The 19,885-nt window shown below is 38.2% G+C and overlaps 1 protein-coding gene across 1 annotated transcript in view; it reads left to right on the plus strand.

The window, feature by feature from the left end:
- ERO1B (endoplasmic reticulum oxidoreductase 1 beta) overlaps nucleotides 1–19,885 on the plus strand; it is a 59,513-nt gene that overhangs the window by 565 nt on the left and 39,063 nt on the right. Inside the window, exons 2-3 of the mRNA XM_025448439.3 lie at nucleotides 10,479–10,598; nucleotides 16,151–16,234. Coding sequence (XP_025304224.1) covers nucleotides 10,479–10,598; nucleotides 16,151–16,234 — 204 coding nt within the window. The remainder of the gene's footprint in view (nucleotides 1–10,478; nucleotides 10,599–16,150; nucleotides 16,235–19,885) is intronic.

Consider the following 19,885-nt stretch of genomic DNA (forward strand, 5'->3'; position numbering starts at 1 on the left):
CTGGGAGTGTGGCGGGAGGTGAGACGGAATGAAAGCGCCGTCAGCTGCTTTGGGAGGAGAGCACGCGTCGAAGTGAAGCCCTCGGCGGCGGGCGGGCGGGGAGGGGGATGCGGATGCCGATGCCGATGCCCATGCCCATGCCGGTGCCCACGCCCCGCAGAAGTGGAGTGCTCAGGGGAGGGGGCGAGACTCCACTTCCTGGAACTTTCGGACGAGGGGGCCCCTCGGTGTCTGCCCTTGCTCCGGCATCTTCCTTGCCTGGGAATGCTGTATTGTCTCCCAACTCGTGCCCTGTCTGCCAGGTGGTATCTCCAGGTGAGCTCAAGTAAGAGACTGGGGGGCGGGGGGGGGGGGCGTCTGGCCTTACAAGGCCTGTCAGTAGACAGGTGATGGCTGGAGAGTAAATTAGAGTTTAGGGATTGCTTCTGTGAAACCTCTATTGCAGAAGTGTTCTCAGGACGCCGGAAATCGGGGGTTTTGGAAACCAGAGCCTTTTGCCTTGAGAGCGGTGTTTGCTTCTTTTCTACAGTATCATTTGAATAGCCTGTGCTGCAAAGTGACAAAACTGCTGAAAGAAAGAGAAAGAAGAGTCTCAGGTGGTTCGATAAGGAGGGGGGATGTCGTTTGAAGCAGTTAATGCTCATTGCTGGGAAAAGGTGAAGCGGAGTGTAACTGTGTAAACATGTTTTTCTGACTTGATTCACATACTTTTTCCACGGCCTGACGGTGTCGTGCATTAAATCCCAGAAAGCCTACTTGTGTGGATGTTTTTTGAATGGATGATTTGGTAAAAATAAAAAGGGCACACTTTCGGTTTTAGTATTGGTGAACATGTTACAAATGCAGATTCTCTGGCCCCGCCGCCACCTGTTCTGATTTGCTGGATCTGGATGTGACCCAGGGATCAGCAGTTTTAAACAAGCCTTGTTTGTAAGTAACTGTAAGGCTGTTATCCTCTGAACTACCTTTTGAACCCTGCTTAGAAAACACTGAAGTAGTGGAAATCTTTTAAAAAGTAAAATTTCCAAATTGTCTTTAGCAGAATTATTTTCTAGCTAAAATAGAATGGTTGGGTGATTGTTTTGGGGTGGAATATATATTTACATGTTTTTCTAAAAGGATACTTTTCTCATTTTTTCTTTTTATAGCATATATTGTATGTTTTGTCCACAATCTAGAAGCTTCATTTTAGTTTTTTCATCTACTAATTACATGCATTAAACGCTTTATAATTGCATGTGTACTTTTATGTCCAAATGAATATATGTAGTTTTTAATGTCCAAATGAATACATATAGTTCAAAAATGAAAAATTTGTGCATATTCAAAGTAGCATTGTGCCAAAGAATCCTCAAAAGTGGATACAGTGGTATTTTCTAATATAGTGTTGGACCATATTATAGATGGTCTTTTAATCTGTACCATGTTTAAATATACATTATCTCATTTATTGGATCTGTCTCTCAGAAGTGGGGCAATTGAGGTAACTGAAGTTCAAAAAGCTTACATGACTAATATCACACTTGCTAAATGAACAAGATTAAATTGGAGCCCTGGTAGGCCCCTTTTTCTTCTGTACACTACATCTCAATATGCCAGCTTCTTTAGGGTATCAAAATAAAGCAGAGGGAGTCCCAGGAAAATAAAGTGGAACTTAGTTATTTCACTTCTTTTACATATACTGAATTAAGAGGAAAAAAAATGTCCAGTAAAGCATAAAGCGAGAAGTACATTTTTAAAAAAAATATCTCCATTTATAAGAAATCATTTACGGAGAGGTGTATATTGAATGTGTCTCCTTATAATGAAAGCAAAGGTTATTTTTAAGCCTATAAAATCATAGGCATTTGTATATCTCTTACCCCATTTTCTTTTTTTAAAAAGATTTTATTCAGTTGAGAGAGCACAAGTAGGGGGAGGGGCAGAGGGACGTGGGGGGATTGATCCCAGGATTCAGAGATCATGACTTGAGCCAAAGTCAGACCTTAATCAATTGAGCCACCCGGATGCCCCTCATACCCCATTTTCTTTTTCTTTCTTTTTTTTTAAATTTATTCATGAAAGACACACACAGGCAGAGACACAGGCAGAGGTAGAAGCAGGCTCCATGCCCAGAGCCTGATGTGGGACTCAATGGGGTCTCCAGGATCACACCCTGGGCCAAAGGCAGGTGCCAAACCGCTTAGCCACCCAGGGATCCCCCATACCCATTTTCTTATAAATTAAATGCAAATACTCTTTGTAGTCTGGAAAGCACTACTAACAAAAGACATAGTACATACTTGATGTGACAAGTTAATCTTCCTGTAAAGAAGTAATTTTAGTCAGATGTATTTTTAAGTCTTTCTAAATGCATCTGAGGTGGCATGAAATCAGAGAATACAGAGTCCCCCCATTCCTAATGGAAAAGACAGGTCTTGAGACTCAAATAGGGCCAGTACCCTGAGGATTTTCCCCCAGTCCTGAAGACCTTGACTTTATGCTGTGATAACTCCTTGGTGTGGAATGGACAAGAAATAAAGGCTCTGTGTGCCCAAAGAGAGGAAACTAGAAGGAGATCCACGGTAAAGCTTGAACTCCAAAGAGCTACATCCTCAATATGAGAGATGAATCCTACCAGGAATAAGGGAAAAGTAAGAAAGTTGCTAGGGAAGGGGGAAACAACTCCCTTGAGAATCTATAACCACAAGCCAGCTCTTATAAAAGTTTGCCAGCCATATTCATGCCACCTATGCTGGGAAAAACTTCAAGTGAGAAATTTAATTTATGGCAGACCCAGGTGCATGCCCCTAGTTTACTGGTAAAAGCAAATATCCATCCCCTCTGGAGGAATTTATTTTTAACCCAGGTCTAAAGAATTCTTGAAGGTATAGGGCCAAGGATAATAAGCAGCTAATAGTTAAAAATCACAAAACACAAGGCATCATGAATGGGGTACTGGAAATATAGACTATGGAAAAAGATCTGTGATGATCTTAGATTCTGAAAATAGCAGACTTAATTTAAACACATTAAACATAGTGAATTTAAATACAAAGGAGTGGAGGACAGAGAGACCCTGACCTGAAAGTAAGAAAAAGGAACACGAAATTTTATTTTATTTTATTTTATTTTTTTGGAACACGAGATTTTTAAAGAACTATAAAAAAGATTAAAACATAATGTGATGAGATTTCTAGAGATGAAATTAAAAACTCAATGGATGGATTAAATAGGTGATTATATCCAGCAGGAGAAATGACTACTGAATCAGACAACCATTTTAAGTCTTTTCTTTTTCTTAGCTTCATACTTCACTAACGAAATTAGAGTAATCAACATAATCCTTTGTGTTTATCTATTAGTCTCTATACCCACACATCTGGACTTCCAGTGGGTTATCATAGATGAACTGTGAACTCTTATCAGAGGCCAATCCCTCTCTCTTGTATATTAGGTCCCATTCCTTGTTTCAAGGACATGGCTCCAGCAAATCTTCCCTTTTGGTCCTGGATCATTTTCTTTTCTTTTTTTTTTTTTTTTTTTTTTAAGATTTTATTTATTTATTCATGAGAGACATATAGAGAGAGGCAGAGACATAGGCAGAGGGAGAAGCAGGCTCCATGCAGGGAGCCCAATGTGGGACTTGATCCCTGGACTCTGGGATCACGCCCTAAGCCAAAGGCAGACGCTCAACCGCCAAGCTACCCAAGTGCCCCTGGATCATTAATTTTTCTGGTTGAACAGTTTGATAGACTGTTACTGTCATCCTAAAACATACCATTAATTCTATTTTAGAGTTCTCTCTTGACCTGCCCATCTCTTCTGGCTCTGCTCCATTTTTCTGATCTCCTCTATAGAAAAACTACTCAAAGGAATTATCTTTATTCTTCCTCTTCTGTTCAGTTCTCTAGCCTACTCCAGTCAGACTCTTGCCCCTACCACTCCTCAGAAGCTGCACATGTCAAGCTGCACATGTCAAACAAAATCGTTTGTTTTTAACCTTAGCTTTACCTTTAGACAGCATTTTTTCCCACAGTTCATCACATACTCTCCTTGTAATACTTTTTTCTTTGGGCTGCCAGGATGCTCTATTTTTCTGAGTTTCATCCTGTTTCTCAGGTTAGTCTATCCTTTGGTTGTTTCCTCCTCTGCTCCTGACCACTAGTTATTTGAACCTCAGGATTCAGATCCATACTCTTTCTCCTCTGAGTTATTTCCTTTGGTCTCTTGGCTTTATACACCACCTACATAACTGACTCTCAAAATCTCCAGACCAGGATTCTCAGCTTTAGATCTGGATATGCAACTACCTTTGCCTCATCTCCACTAACATGATTGTAAGTATCTCAAATCGGATGTGTCAGGAACCAAGTTCCCAATCTTTTTCCTCACATCTGCTTTTCCCAGTCTTCTCCCCCTTAAACATATGCTGCAGCCAAACTGGCTTCCTTGTTCCTCAAACATGGCAAATATGTTCTTGCCTAAGGGCCTTTGGACTAGCAGTTTTCCCTACCTAGCATACTCTTTTCGTGTATTAATTGGTTCACTTGTTCACTTTCTTAGGTTTCTGCTGTGTCACCTTATCTAACATGTCCACTTATCTAAGTTGTAGCCTTCCCTGACCGTACAATGTGAAAGAGAAACCCTCCATCCTCATCTTGTACTCCATATTCTTTTACCTTCTGCTTAAAACTCACTAGTGGTTTCCTGTCTAAATCTGTAAGGTATAATACAAAAATGTATTTGGTCTTTGTCTCCTCTTCCTAGCCTAGAGCTCCTAAAACCCTTGGCATTGCCAGAGTAATAGGGATGCCGTTTGTTAATCGTAACAAGCCCCTTTCAGTCACACCTGTTGATGCTAGTGAAGTGAATTAGTTGGGAACTCCCTAGATCACTCAGGGTGGGACTGGTTGTCAGACAAACCAAGTGATTGGAGGATTGGAACTTTGAGCCCCACCCATGACCACTGAAATGGGGAGAGGGATGCTAGACATTGAGCTCTGTAAAAGCACTTAAAACAAGATTGATGAGTTTCCAGGTGGGTGAATACAGACGCTTGCTGGGAGGGTGGCTCAGAGCCATGGAAGGTGCACTTGCTCCTTGGAATTTCTCCCTATGTGCCTGTCTATTCTGTTTGGCACTTCTGAGTTGTATCCTTTACAATAAACCAGTAAAGTGTTTCCCTGGTTCTATAAGCCATTGCAAATTATTGAACTTGCGAAGAGTCATGGGAACCCCCACTTTATAGCTGGTCAGTCAGAAGTATAGGTGACTAGGAACTTGGGACTAATATATAAGGTGGGGACAGTCCTGTGTGACTGAGCCCTTAATCAATGGGGGTCTGCTCTAACTCCAGGTAGTATCAAAACTGAATTGGGCACCCAGTTGGTATTGGAGAGTTTGAGAATTGATTGGTGTAAGAAAACCCCAAGTTCCAGTAAAGCCAAAGTCTTACAGTGGTCTCCTGCTTCTCCTTTTCACCTACTATATCATCCTCCTTATTGGTCCTCAGAAACTTTGGACAGCTGACTGCCTTGGGGCATTTATATTTTGTGTTCCCAAGCCTGGAATGCTTTCCCCCTTTCTCTTAAATTGCATGGTTTGTTCCTTTTCATCCTTCAAGCATTGCCAAAATTTCCACTGAGACCTTTTGTAACTCTGCTTTTTAAAATAGTAGCAGCTCAGTCCTGCAATGCTTGTCTCCATTCTTATTACTTTATTAATATCTGACAGATTTTGTACTTGACTGGTGTTTTTTTTTCTTTTCTATGAAAATGTAAATTCATGGAGGGTAGAGATTTTTGTCTTTCTCTCTCTTTTCTTTTCTTTTTTCTTTCTTTTCTTTAATTTTCTTTTCTTTTTTTTCTTTCTTCTACTTCTGCACTTCCAGCACTTAAAACAGTCCAAGGCTTATGTTAGGTAGATCTTCAAATATGTTGAATGAATGAATAAATATATTAATGGAATATATCTAAATATACATGGGTATAAGTAAATATATGAATATAAATATGTGAATGGAATAAATAAATGAATGGAAAATAAAAGCAAATTAATTATTCAGAATGAAGCTGAAATAACAGGATAGTAAATTTTAAAGAAAACTTAAGAGACATAGTCTAATATAGTATGTCTGAGTGGAGCTCCAGAAGAATGAAATAGGATAGGAAAAAGTATTGATTCCTGCATGTCAATATGAAAAAGACAACCCAGTAGAAAAGTGAAAAAAAAGAAAGACCTAAACAGGTATTTCATGAAAAAAGAAATATGAATGTCTTATAGAACATAAAACATTATACTTCATTAGTACAAAAATCAGATACCCTTTCATGCAGACTGGATTGGCAAAAATTTTAAAAATATCAGGTGTTGGTAAGGATATGACTCAGTAGTAGCTTTTGTCTGCTGTTGGTAGGATTGGGATTTGGCATACCTATTTTTTTTTTAAATTTTATTTATTCATGAGACACACACACACACACACACACACACACACACAGAGGGGCAGAGACACAAGCAGAGGGAGAAGCAGGCTCCATGCAGGGAGCCCGCCCTACGTGGGACTCGATCCTGGGTCTCCAGGATCATGCCCTGGGCTGAAGGCTGTGCTGAACTGCTGAGCCACCCGGGCTGCCTTGGTATACCTGTTTTGGAAATGAGCTATAGTAATTCCATTTGTAAGCATGTAAGCTAGAGAAAAAACTCTTACACATTTAGAGAGAGATAATGAAAATATGTTTGTGTAGCAGCATTATTCTTTAGCTTAATCTGGAAACAACCTAAGTATGGATTGCATTAATTTCCTATTACTGTTCTAACAAATTACCACAAATTTAGGGCTCAAAACAGTACAAATATATGATCACATAGTGCTATAGGATGGAAGCCTGAAAATGGGTTTTAACAGGGATAAAATCAAGGTCAACAAGGCTGCATTTCTTGTGGAGGCTCTAGGGGAGAATCATTCCTTGCCTTTTCCAAGCTTTGAGAGGTTGCTGTGTTCCTGGCATATGTCCTCTTCCACTATCTTAAAAGCCAGGAATGTAGCATCTTTCAGTCTGACTCTGACACTCTTGTCTTCCTCTTACAAGGATCTTAGTATTGAGTCCACTTAAATAATCCAGTATAATCTCACCATCTCAAGATCCTTAATCACATCTAGAATCCCTTTTGCTGTGTACAATAACATATATATTCACAAGCTTCAGGAATTAGGACATGGATATCTTTGGGGGACATTATTCTGCCTACCTTACAGGTCAACAATATAACAAATACGTTGTGATATTTTCGTGGAGTGTAACATTTACGGCAGGGAAAATGAATGAGGATAAAATTCATTATGGTGGGTAGCTGTCAAAATAAAATATTAGCAAAAACACCTCACAATATAATTCACACATTAGAAGCCATTAATATTAAAGTACAAAACCAGGGATCCCTGGGTGGCGCAGTGGTTTGGCGCCTGACTTTGGCCCAAGGCGCGATCCTGGAGACTCGGGATCGAGTCCCACGTCGGGCTCCCGGTGCATGGAGCCTGCTTCTCCCCTGCCTATGTCTCTGCCTCTCTCTCTCTCTCTGTGACTATCATAAAAATAATAATAATAAAATAAAGTACAAAACCAAAAAATCCTCTATATTGTTCAGGGATATATCCTATGTGGTGAAATTGCAAAGAAAAGTAAAGAAATTAACAAAAATAAGGTATTTTAGCTTCAGGGGGAGGGAGATGGCCGTAATTAGAACGGGACTTAAAAGATAATATTTCGATATATTTTTAAAATTTTATTTATTTCAGAGAGAGAGGTTGGGGGTGCGGGGAGAGGGACAGAAACAGGATCTCTGCTGAGTGTGGAGCCCAACTGGGCAGTTTGAGGCTCAATCTCAGGACCCTGAGATCATGACTGGAGCTGAAACCAAGAGTCAGACGTTCAGCTGACTAAGTCACTCAGGCACCCCTCTATTTCTGTTTTTTTAAATTTTGGTGATATGAAGGTTTTTTTTTTTTTAATTTTTATTTATTTATGATAGAGAGAGAGAGAGAGGCAGAGACATAGGCAGAGGGAGAAGCAGGCTCCATGCACCGGGAACCCAATGTGGGATTCGATCCCGGGTCTCTAGGATCACGCCCTGGGCCAAAGGCAGGCGCCAAACCGCTGCACCACCCAGGGATCCCCGATATGAAGGTTTTTGTCATAGTAGTTGTCTTTAAGAGTTAGAAATAAGTACATGATAATTTTGTATACCCTACCCCAACCCCTACCACAATTAAAATATTTTTATTTTTATTATTATTATTTTTTTAAAAAATATTTTTAAAAACCCAAAATATGGAGGTTTACTAAAAAGGAACAATTTAAGAAAAATTTGTAAGAAGGAGCAATCACTGGATCAAATATTTTTAAAACCTAGGAAGTTGCTGGTTGCTATTTTTCTGCCCCCCTCCCCCGCAATTACTTAGACTTTGAAGTTTTATAAATAGTGAGCTAAAGAAATGGAATGAAATTCAGTAGAATTAGTGACAGGATCTTAGTAAGTAGAATAGTAAAGCATCTGGAAGCCAAAATTGTTAATGATCCTTTGTTCTTTAAAGATAATATACCTCTGACTCTTTATATGTTGTGGGGAGTTTGGAGACGCATTTGCATTCCTAGGGGAAAAGCAGGAGAAAGAAAGGACTGGGAAGTTCTGGTTTCCATTTTCTAATCATCTTTGCATAGATTCCTCCAGTGGATCACATGAATGATCTTTAACAGCCTGGGTCCCACTTTTGTTTTTAAATTTAAATTTTAATGGAGATAATTATAGGTTCCATGCCTTTGTAAGAAATAATACAAAGAAATGTCACCTACACTGAATCTAGTTTTCTCCAGTGGTTACATTTTGCAAGTATACGAGGCAATATTATCACTAGAACATTGACATTGATGCAGTCTGCTGATCTTACGCAGATTCCCCCTTGTCTCACTTGTGTATGTATGTATTCTGTTCACTTTTATCACGTTTAGGATCATGTATCCATCATCATCAAGATACTGAACAATTTCATTACCACAAGACTCCTTCTTCTTGCCCTTTCCTAAGAATTTAACTTTATTTATTTATATTTTTAGAGAGGGAAAGGGAAGAGAGAGAGAGAGAGAGAGAGAGAGAAAGAGAGTCTCAACAGCTCCCTGCTGAGTGTGTGTGTGTGTGTGTGGGGCACTCAATCTCACAACCCTGAGATCATGACCTGAGGTAATCCAAGAGTCAGAAGCTCAACTGACTGAGCCACCTGGGTGCTCCTCCTCTTGCACTTTTTATAACCACATTTACCTCCTTTCTGTCCTACTCCTTTACTCCAACTCCTATCCCTACGCTAGTCCTGAAACCCTGGCAACCAATAATCTGTTTTCCATTTCAAAGATGTTGTATAAGTGAACTCACATAGTACATAACCTTTTGGGGTTGGCTTTTTTTCACTCAGTCTGGTTCCCTGAAGATTCATCCAAGATGTGGATGTCAGTGAGTCCCATTTTTAAATTTAGCTGAAGACTGTTTTGTGGAAGTTTTGGATTCTGAACACATTTTGTAAATACCAATTTCTGTTCAGTTAATGTATACTTCGAGTAGTGGATAAAGCATGTATTTTTTAAGCGCAATTGACTTGGGATTAAGTCTCATTTCTACTTTAGAAAAATTATTTTAACCATGCTAAGCCTTAATTTTCTTACGTGTAAAATGAGGATAATAACACCTATTTCATAGAATATTTAAAGAATAAATGTGGTAACATGTAATGTTCTTAGCACTGTGCCTGTCACGTAAGTGTTCCATAACTGGCAGTAGGAAAGAAAGATAGAGTTACTACAGCAGTATTATTACAGTTTATGACTTTTAGGTTAGTTTTGGAAGAAATTGCTTTAGCATTCTAACTATTTCTTGGATTTTATGTATGTTTGGGGAAAGGAAGGAACATTCATACATTTCTCTAGTCACTAAATAATAATACTTAGCTCTTCAGAATAAGTATATCTGATCTTCTATTGTTTTTTACTTAATTCGCCATCGTCCAAAGTAAATGATTGCTTTAATGTTATATATATATATGTATATATATATATACACATACATATATGTATATGTATGTTTTAATATTTTATTTATTTGAAAGAGAGAACAAATGAGAGAGAGGGAGAGGGAGATGCAGACTACTTGCTGAGCAGGGAGCCCAACTTGGGGATCTGTCCCAGGACCTTGGGATCACGACCATAGCTAAAGGCAAATGCTTAACCAACTGAGCCACCCAGACACCCCTTTAATGTTATGTAACTTAATCAGCAATCATTACCTTGAATGAATAAATTATCTTTTTATATAATAGTACAGACTTGTTAAGGTTGAGATGCTCATAATTCACATATTTTAAATTATATATGTAATATTTTATATACATATTTATTTATTATACATATATTTATATTACGTATATATTTACATATATATTTTCCCCCTAGGTCACCGGAGTCCTGGATGATTGCTTGTGTGATATTGATAGCATTGATAACTTTAACACCTTCAAAATCTTCCCCAAAATAAAAAAGTTGCAAGAGCGAGACTACTTCCGTTACTACAAGGTATAGTTATAATTTTTGATTCCATTAGTAGCAAAGTTTTTTACATAGCCGTCTACAGATGTGACTTTTATGACCCTATTGAGAGCCCATTTTGACTCTTCTCAGCATCCTCTGTGTTTTTTATCATTGGAATATATCAGGTGTTGTGGTGAAACCTGATCATCTTTTTGAACACTAAGAATCTGAACCTTCCTATGTTTGGGAAATTCGTCATCTTTCAGTTTTGTTTTTGAGGCAGAGACTCCACAGAAATTAAAAATGCCACAGACTTATTTGTCAGCCTTTCTTGTAACTTAGGCTCTGCTATCTACACACCTACCCAAGCTCTATGTTGTGCTGATGGCAGTGTCCTGTGTTAGTACTGTTAGCAGTGCTAAGTACCACAGCAGCAGACACTTCCTGTAGCTCACTGGAAGGGCTGCCAAACGAGGCTGAGGGTACGAGCGGAGCACCATTCATAGTAATGCTGCAGAATTGGTTCTTAAATCTAGCAGTCTACTCAGTTTACAAAATAACCAATGATGGTTTAAAGGTAGCAGCAATAAGGCAGTTTTCAAAAAGAACAATATTTAAATTTAAGAACAATGTTTTAAAAGCTGCTGTTATGCTTTGCTGGGCTCTTGTTCTCAGTATTCAGTTGGGTTTATAATGTTTTTGATTTTCATTTTTTAGTTCATTTTTAAATTGACAATGATTTTCTTTTTTAATCCTGTTTCTATGTAGCTATCTTAATCTTTAAATACTTCTGAGGATAAAAAAAATTGGAGCAGGAACTAATAGCCATTCGTTTTATGGTACCACCAAAATTTTGGCTCAGTTAGCTATTTCCCATATTTTTGCAACACTTTATACAGGTGTCAAATTTCTAGGAGAAATTTCTCCCAAATTTATGGAATAACACTTATATAGGTGTGTAATTGGTCTAATTGACCAAAAGACGGAAAGACACTTTGGTTAACAATCCTCTTTGCATAAATATAAAGGTAGTGATTGTTTCTCAAAGGAATATTAGTGGGCGTTGTAGAAGAAGGGAAAAATGAAAATTGGATAGGCAAAAATAACAGTGTTTTAAGAAAACATTCTAACCCATTTAACAAAATTACTCCGTATATAGTGGGAATGTCCTCATACTTTCCCAAGGGAGGATAATGCAATGATCTAGTTAATGCATTTGTCTCTAAGTCAAGGATATTCAGATGATTTCTACTCCTTTTCTAGTTTTGCCAACCTATGAATTAAGTAAAAAAGCTGTTTAACCAGCACTGGCACAATAGTGGCAGAAAAAGAAAGCTAAGACAACAGGTGAGTTTTAAACATGTGCATACATACTTATGATTGAGCAAGCAAGGATACACAGGTAGAAGCAACAGTCTACCCCTGCCAATTACTCAGTCAGCTGCTGTAGTTGGTATTTACAATTTCTTTTACTATCCATTCCATTCCTTTATTCACCAAATGTTTATTGAATGATTACTTTGTAGTAGGCTCTATTCTAAGTGCTGTGGATACAGTAGTGAATAACACAAAGGCTCTTACTTCGTGACACTTTTATTCTGATTAGGAAGGCAAACAATAAACAACAAAATATAATTTCATATGGTTATAAGGGAAGTGCTATGGAGAAAAATAAACTAGGAGATAGAGTAATGGGGTAGGGGAAGGTAGGTAGCTTTATTTTTAAAGAAGATGATCAGGAGAAGGTATTATAATACTGTGCCATTTGAGTAAATGTGAAAGCCATGAAAAGACATGGGGAGAGAACATTCCAGGGAAGGGGAGTAGAACTGCAGGTATAAAGGTATTGAATGCAGATATAAAGGTTAAGAGTGTTTGAGGAATAAGAAGACTGGTATAACTGGAGCAAAGTGAGTGAGACATGGAGAGTTGGAAAGGTAGATAGGAGCCAAATTAAAACAAAATTAGAGGGCCTTATGCAGCGCATAAGGATGTTGAATTTTAGTGTAAGTATGGTAAGCTTTTGGAGGGATTTGTACAAAATAGACGGTCAGTATGAGACAGGAAATAGAGAAACCATGTAGGAGGTTTTTGCATGAGATCAGATGGAAGGTGATAGGGGTTTGGAATAGGGCAGTAGAATTGGAAGAGGTGAAAAGTGAGCAAATGAGCATCGTATGTAAGATATAACACCAACAAACTTGTCTGATGGAGTGAATGTAAGCTGTGAGAGTAGACATGAAATCAAAGATGATGCAGAGTTTTGAGCAAAGAAGTATGTATTGACAAGTTAATCTTTTTCTAAGAATGCAAGGACAAGGCTTTTAAGTTTTCAACACAATTCAACATACATTCCTGATGTTTAAAAAATTTAATAGGAATGATAAATACTTCCTTAACATTATCATTTTAATCCTAAAGTTAGCGTTGCCAACATCTTGCTTGTTGGGAAATAGTGGAGGAATTCTCCTTAGGTGAGGGACCAAGACATGGGTACACATTATCTTCTTGTATACCAAACAAGAAAAGGCAACTAGAGGCATAAACATTTTTGAAGAATAAGTAAAACTATCTCCACTTATAAAAATGACAGAAGAATACTAGAAAACCCAAATAATAAAATGAACAAAAATGATAAATGCATTAAGGCAGAAGGTTATAAACTTAACATACAAAAATCCATATCTTCATAAATAATAAGAAGATAGGACAGAAAAGAAATCCCCATTTATCTTAGCAATGAAAAAAAGATGAAATCTATAGGAATAAATGAATCAATAAATGTGCACAACCTAGGGGAGGAAAACTTCAAAACACTACTGTGAGACACGTCAGCTTCAAGAAATGGACTAATGTTTTTGTAGCATAAAGATAAGATGTTCATTCTCTCCACATTAATGTATAAATTTAATGTGATCCTAATAAAAGTATCAATAGTTTTTTCCCCAGAGCTGGACAAGTTGTCACAGCTTAAATTCTCTGGGAAGCAGATTACGAGACTGTGGCTTGTGGGCAAGAGATTAATTAGAGACTGCTTGTGGAACCAACAGCTCAGGAAGTGAAAAGAGCAGAGGCAGAGGTAAAGCTCTGAGTCAGCCTCTGTGGAAACTTCAGGCGACCCTTTGGGAGTCCTGCAGATGGGATGGCCCTCCAGAGCTGTGCTCACTTTTGGGAGAAGTCTGGGCCTTTGCAACCCTATGTCAGTCATTTGATGAAGGCCACCGTTGGAAGGGGTGGTGTGACCTTGGGCAAAGTGGCTATCTTCACCTGAGTTTGCCTGCCTCATTCCAGAATTTCAGAAGCTAACGTTTCCAGGAGCTGGGGTAATAAACTCTTTATTCTTCCAGGTGGTGATGTGGCTCAGTTGGTTAATCATCTGAATCTTGATTTCAGCTCAGGTCATGATCTCAGGGTTGTGAGTTGCTATTTACTGAGATGGCAATAAGAAGGTCCTATGGAGATATCAAAGAGGTGTTGGACATAAAAGCCAGGAGCTCAAGGAACCTGCAGTTCCCAAACAAACATCCTGATCCCTCTGCCTGGAAATCTCCTTCTCTAGGAAACTTCTAGTCCTACCCATTTTACACGTTACCAAAAGGAAGCCTTCCCTGACAACCCATAGTCAGAGTTGACCACTCTCTCCTCCTGTTGCCAGTCTCTACATATTTTTGCCTCTTCCCCTATAATGTAGACGTTATTTATTTCATTTTATGCCTATTTATTGAGATGTCTATTTTTAAAAAAGATTTTGTTTATTTATTCATGAGAGACACATACACAGAGTGACAGAGAGTGGCAGAGGGAGAAGCAGTCTTCCCCAGGGAGCCTGATGTGGGACTCGATCCCAGGACCTTGCGATCTTGACCTGAGCTGAAGGCAGATGCTCAACCACTGAGCCATCCAAGCATCCAGGGATGTCTATTTTTTTTTTTTTTTTTAGAGAGTATGAATGTGTGTGCCAGAGGGGGAGGGGCAAAAGTAGAGGGAGAGAGAGAATCCCAAGCAGCCTCCACACCCAGCGTGGAGCCCAACTTGGGGCTCAATCTCACAACCCTGAGATCATGACCTGAGCTGAAATCAAGATTCAGATGATTAACCAACTGAGCCACACAGATGTCCCTATTAAGATGTCTATTATGTATGTATCCTAGACACTGGAAGTAAAATAATGAATAAGGCAAAATCTCGATCCTTACAGTGGGGGATGCAGACAATAAATAAGCAAGTCAATAATATCCAGGTAGTGGTAAGTGGTAAATGTTTTATAAAGAACATAAAACAAGATGTGGGGGCACATATTGAGCACTACTTTGGAGAATCTGGTCAGGGAAGGTCTCTGCTGCGGTAGGATCTCAGAGAGTCCTGGATGAGGTGAAGGGAGTGGATTATAAGATCTGGTGCAACAGTCTGGGCAAAAAGAAGAGCCACTGTAAAGGCCCTGAGACAAAGGAGCATAGTATATTCCCAGCAAGAAGGCTGGAGGAGCGTCTTCAGAAACGAGGTCAGGGAGGTGGATGGGAAGACCAGATGAAGGCGGGCCTGGTGGGGCCTGCTGCAGAGTTGGGGTTCATTCTGAAAGTGACCAGAAGCCACAGGAAGGTTTTGAGCAGGGGTTGATCCTGTTGGAATTATATCCCAAGGAGATCATTGGAGCTGCTGTGTGGACAACAGATGGTAGTAGAAGCAGAGAAGTAGCGGTGGTCTAGGCAAGAAGGGAGTGGTAGCAATGGAGGTGGTGGGAAGAAGTGGATAATGAATTATTTACAGGAGATAGAAAAGGAGTTTTGGCTTGGGCAATCCATCTGGAAGTCTTACTGAATTATTGTCTTCCATTAAGTTCAAAATAAGAAAATCTAGAGTTTTTAACTATGGTTAATGTGTCCTGATGGTTAAAATGGTCTGCCCCTGTCCTATGTATTCCCGCATTCCCTCACTAAAAGTCAAACTGTTTTTTCCCCAGTTCTCACAACTGTTGAAGCTCTATCACTTTATCCAAATGCATGTTTTTCCAACATTCATCCGTCCTAAAATAATACTTTATCATAGGCCACCATCTACCAGCCCCATTATTCTCCATCACAAAACTGGATTTTTCCTTGTAGCAGTTACCACAATTTGTAATTAAACAAACATACAAACATAATTTCTCTTCCCTCCAGTAGACTGTCAGTTCCAGAGGGGATAGTGCTTTCTTGTGTCTCTTTTTGCCCCAGACCCTACACAATGCCAGACAGATAGTGGGTGCTCAGTACACATTTAAGTGGTGCATGCATGAGAGAACCCTAATGAGTAAGGTAACAGTAAGGTGTTGACAGACATTAGCATAAAATGCTTTCCAGGGTCTGCAGATAAGCAGTGTACTTGGACTTCTTTTGTGAAGTGTCAGAGGACTAATAAGTTATTTTTTAAAATTAATCTTACCTCTGGGTGTCTGAAAAACTGCAGTTGTTTAAAATTCTGAACTCTATAGATGCCACAGGATAGGAAGTGTTTTCTTCTTACCACCACGTCATTGGTGCCCAGAACAGTGACACTTCGAGAGTGTTGGCAGAACTGTGCTACACATTTACTAGTGTTTATCCAATCTTTCTCTCAAGGTCAATCTGAAGCGACCATGTCCTTTCTGGGCAGAAGATGGCCATTGTTCAATAAAAGACTGCCATGTGGAGCCCTGTCCAGAGGTAAAATAAGTTAAAAAAAAATGGGGAAAACATTGTTTCCTCTTGAGCTCTTAGATAAGCATGAATTTATATTTTAGGTCAATGTCGATGGATTTAGTCTTGTCCTAAAATTCATATGCTGTCAACTCTTTTTTAACCAGATTATGGAAGATTTATTTTATATTTGTCACCTAATTGGGTTTGAAGACACTCTTGTATCCAGTGGTATTGATTGGATGTGGAAGTATAGTATGATTCTAAAGTAGATAGAAAACTGGATGCCTGTTCTAGAACTGGATCTATAATTGACTAATTCTTATTTGATGGTTTATTGAATACAAATCTTGTTTCATAAGAAAAATGGTGCTATTTGACCTTAAATTTTATATTTAGAGTGGGTAAAGTAGAGGAATTGCAGGCTTGGCATGAGGCCTTCACTTGGTCTCACATTAAAAAAAAAAAGCTCTACTTAACATTTTAGACTGTTTTTGACATCTATCATAATTAATTCTTCTTAAACAGTAATTCATTATAAGTTATGTTTTCACTTCACTTTTTGCTTTTCTTACCTAATCAATTAATCTAGTTTGTTATCCTTAAAAATGGGAAAAAAAGCCATCTTAACCAATGTCCTTTCTAAAGGGACAATTTAAAAAATTCTTTTCATTTTCCTTTAAGAATAAAATGTTTTGTTTTTAACTTTTTAGTTTGAAATAATTTCAGACCTATAAAGAAAATTGGGAGTATAATACCAACAGTCCTCATTTACTTTTTATTCAAATTCCCTAAATGTTTATCACATTTGCTTTATTATTCTCTGTATATGTTAATATTTTATGAACTATTTGGGTGTAAGTTACCAGCATCATATTTTACCCCAAATACTTGGATGTGTTTCCTTAAAAACAAGATTATTCTCTTCCTAACCATAACCTAATTAACAAAATCAGAAAATTAACGTTAATTATAATACTAGTGTCTAATCTACAGAATTTAGCTATATATTGCCAGATGACATAATAATGTGCTATATAGCTTAAAGTATTAAAATATAGTGTTATATTCATTTCATGTATACAAAATAGCGATTCGGTAGTTCCATATATTACTCAGTGCTCATCAAGATAAGTATATTCTTGATACCCTTTGTCTATTTCATCCATCCCCCCTCCTACCTCCCTTTTGGTAACCATCTGTTTGTTCTCTGTACTTAAGAGTTTGTTGTTTGGTTTGTCTCTGTCTCTCTCTTTTGTTTTGATTTTAAATTCCACATATGAGTGAAATTACGTGCTAATTATCTTTCTCTGGCTTATACTCTCTAGATCCATCCATGTTTTTGCAAATGGCAGGATTTCATTCTTTTTATGGCTGTATAATATTCCATTTATATACTACATCTTCCTTATCCATTCATCTATTGATGGATACTTGGGCTACTTCCATGGTTTGGCAATAATGCTACTATATGGTTTATAAATAATGCTACTATAAACATAGGGGTGCATGTATCCCTTCAAATTAGTATTTTTGTATTCTTTGGGTAAATACTGAGTAGCTGGATTATAGGGTAGTTCTATTTTTAATTTTTCAACGAAGCTACATACTGTTTTCCACAGTGACTGTACCAGTTTGCATTCCCATTAAGTGCATGAGGGTTCATTTTTCTCCACATCCTCACCAATGCTTGTTCCTTGAGTTTTTCAGTTCAGTCATTCTAACACATGTGCGGTGTTAGCTCATTGTGTTTTTAACTTGCATTTCCCTGATGATGACTGATTTTTGAACATCTTTTCATGTGTCTGTTTTCCATCTGGATGTCTTCTTTGGAGAAATGTTTGTTCATATCTTCTATCCATTTTTTTTTAGTTGGATTATTTGGGATTTTTTGGTGTTGAGTTGTGTAAGTTCTTTATATAATTTTGATAGTACCCCTTTATTGGATATGTCATTTGCAATACCTTCTCCCATTCCCTAGGTTGCCTTTTAGTTTTATTGGTTGTTTCCTTTGCTGTCAGAAGCTTTTTATTTTAGTGCAGTCTCAGTAGTTTATTTTTGCTTTTGTTTTACTTGCCTCAGGAGACCTATCTAGAAAGCTACTGCTATGGTCAGTGTCAGAAAAATTACTGCCTCTGCTCTGTTCTAGGAATTTTATGGTGTTAGGTATCACATTTAGGTTCCTAAAACATTTTGAGGTTTTGCGTACAGCGTAAGAAGTCCGGTTTCAGGGATCCCTGGGTGGCGCAGCGGTTTGGCGCCTGCCTTTGGCCCAGGGCGCGATCCTGGAGACCCGGGATCGAATCCCACGTCGGGCTCCCGGTGCATGGAGCCTGCTTCTCCCTCTGCCTGTGTCTCTGCCTCTCTCTCTCTCTGTGACTATCATAAATAAATAAATTAAAAAAAAAAATCCGGTTTCATTCTTCTGCATGTAGCAGTTTTCCAACACCCTTTTGTTGAAGAGACTTTTTCCCATTAAATATTCTTGCCTCCTTTGTCAAAGATTAATTTACAGTAGGATTGTGGATTTATTTCTATGCTTTGTATTCTGTTCTGTTGATCTGTGTGTTTATTTTTATGCCAGTACCATACTGTTTTGATTACTCCAGATTAGAAGTAATAGAACTTGAAATCTGGAATAGTGATCCATCTGGTTTTGATTTTCTTTTTTTTTTAAATTTTATTTTTATTTATTTATGATAGTCACACACACACAGAGAGAGAGAGAGAGAGAGAGAGGCAGAGACACAGGCAGAGGGAGAAGCAGGCTCCATGCACCGGGAGCCTGACGTGGGATTTGATCCCGGGTCTCCAGGATCGCGCCCTGGGCCAAAAGCAGGCGCTAAACTGCTGCGCCACCCAGGGATCCCTGGTTTTGATTTTCTTTTCCAAGATTGCTTTGGCTATTTGGGGTCTTTTGTGGTTCCATACAAATTTTTGGATTTGTTTTTTCTAGTTCTTTGAGAAGTGCTGTTAGTATTTTGACAGGGATTGCATTAAATGTGTAGCTTGCTTTGGGTAGTTTGGACATTTTAATATTTATGTAATCCATAAGTATGGAATATATTTCCATTTCTTTGTGTCGTCTTCAGCTTCTTTCATCAGTGTTTTATAGTTTTCATAATACAGGTTTGTCACTTCTTTGCTAAATTTATTCTTAGCTATTTTATTATTTTTGATGCAGTTATAAATGGAATTATTTTCTTAATTTCTCTTTCTGCTGCTTTCTTATTAGTGTATAGAAGTGCAACAGATTTTTGTATATTGATTTTATGTACTGAAACTTAACTGAATTCATTTTTCAGGCCTAGTAGTTTTTTGGTGGAGTCTTTATGTTTTTCTACATAGAATATCCAGTCTTCTGCAAATAGTGAAAGCTCTTCCTTACCAATTTGGTTGCATTTTATTCCTTTTTATTGTCTGACTGCTGTGGCTGGATGTCCAGTACTACGTTGAATAAAAATGATGAGAGAATAGATATGTTTGTTCTGTTCCTGACCTTAGGGGAAAAGCTGTTTTTCCCCACTGAGTATAATGTTAGCTATGGGTTTTGTATATAAGCCCTTTATTATGTTGAGGTATGTTCCCTCCAAACCTACTTTGTTGAGAGTTATTTATCGTGAATGGATGCTGTACTTTGTCAAATGGTTTTTCTGCATCTGTTGAAATGATGATATG

Source organism: Canis lupus, chromosome 4, assembly GCF_003254725.2.
Source record: "Canis lupus dingo isolate Sandy chromosome 4, ASM325472v2, whole genome shotgun sequence".
Classification (NCBI taxonomy): domain Eukaryota; kingdom Metazoa; phylum Chordata; class Mammalia; order Carnivora; family Canidae; genus Canis; species Canis lupus.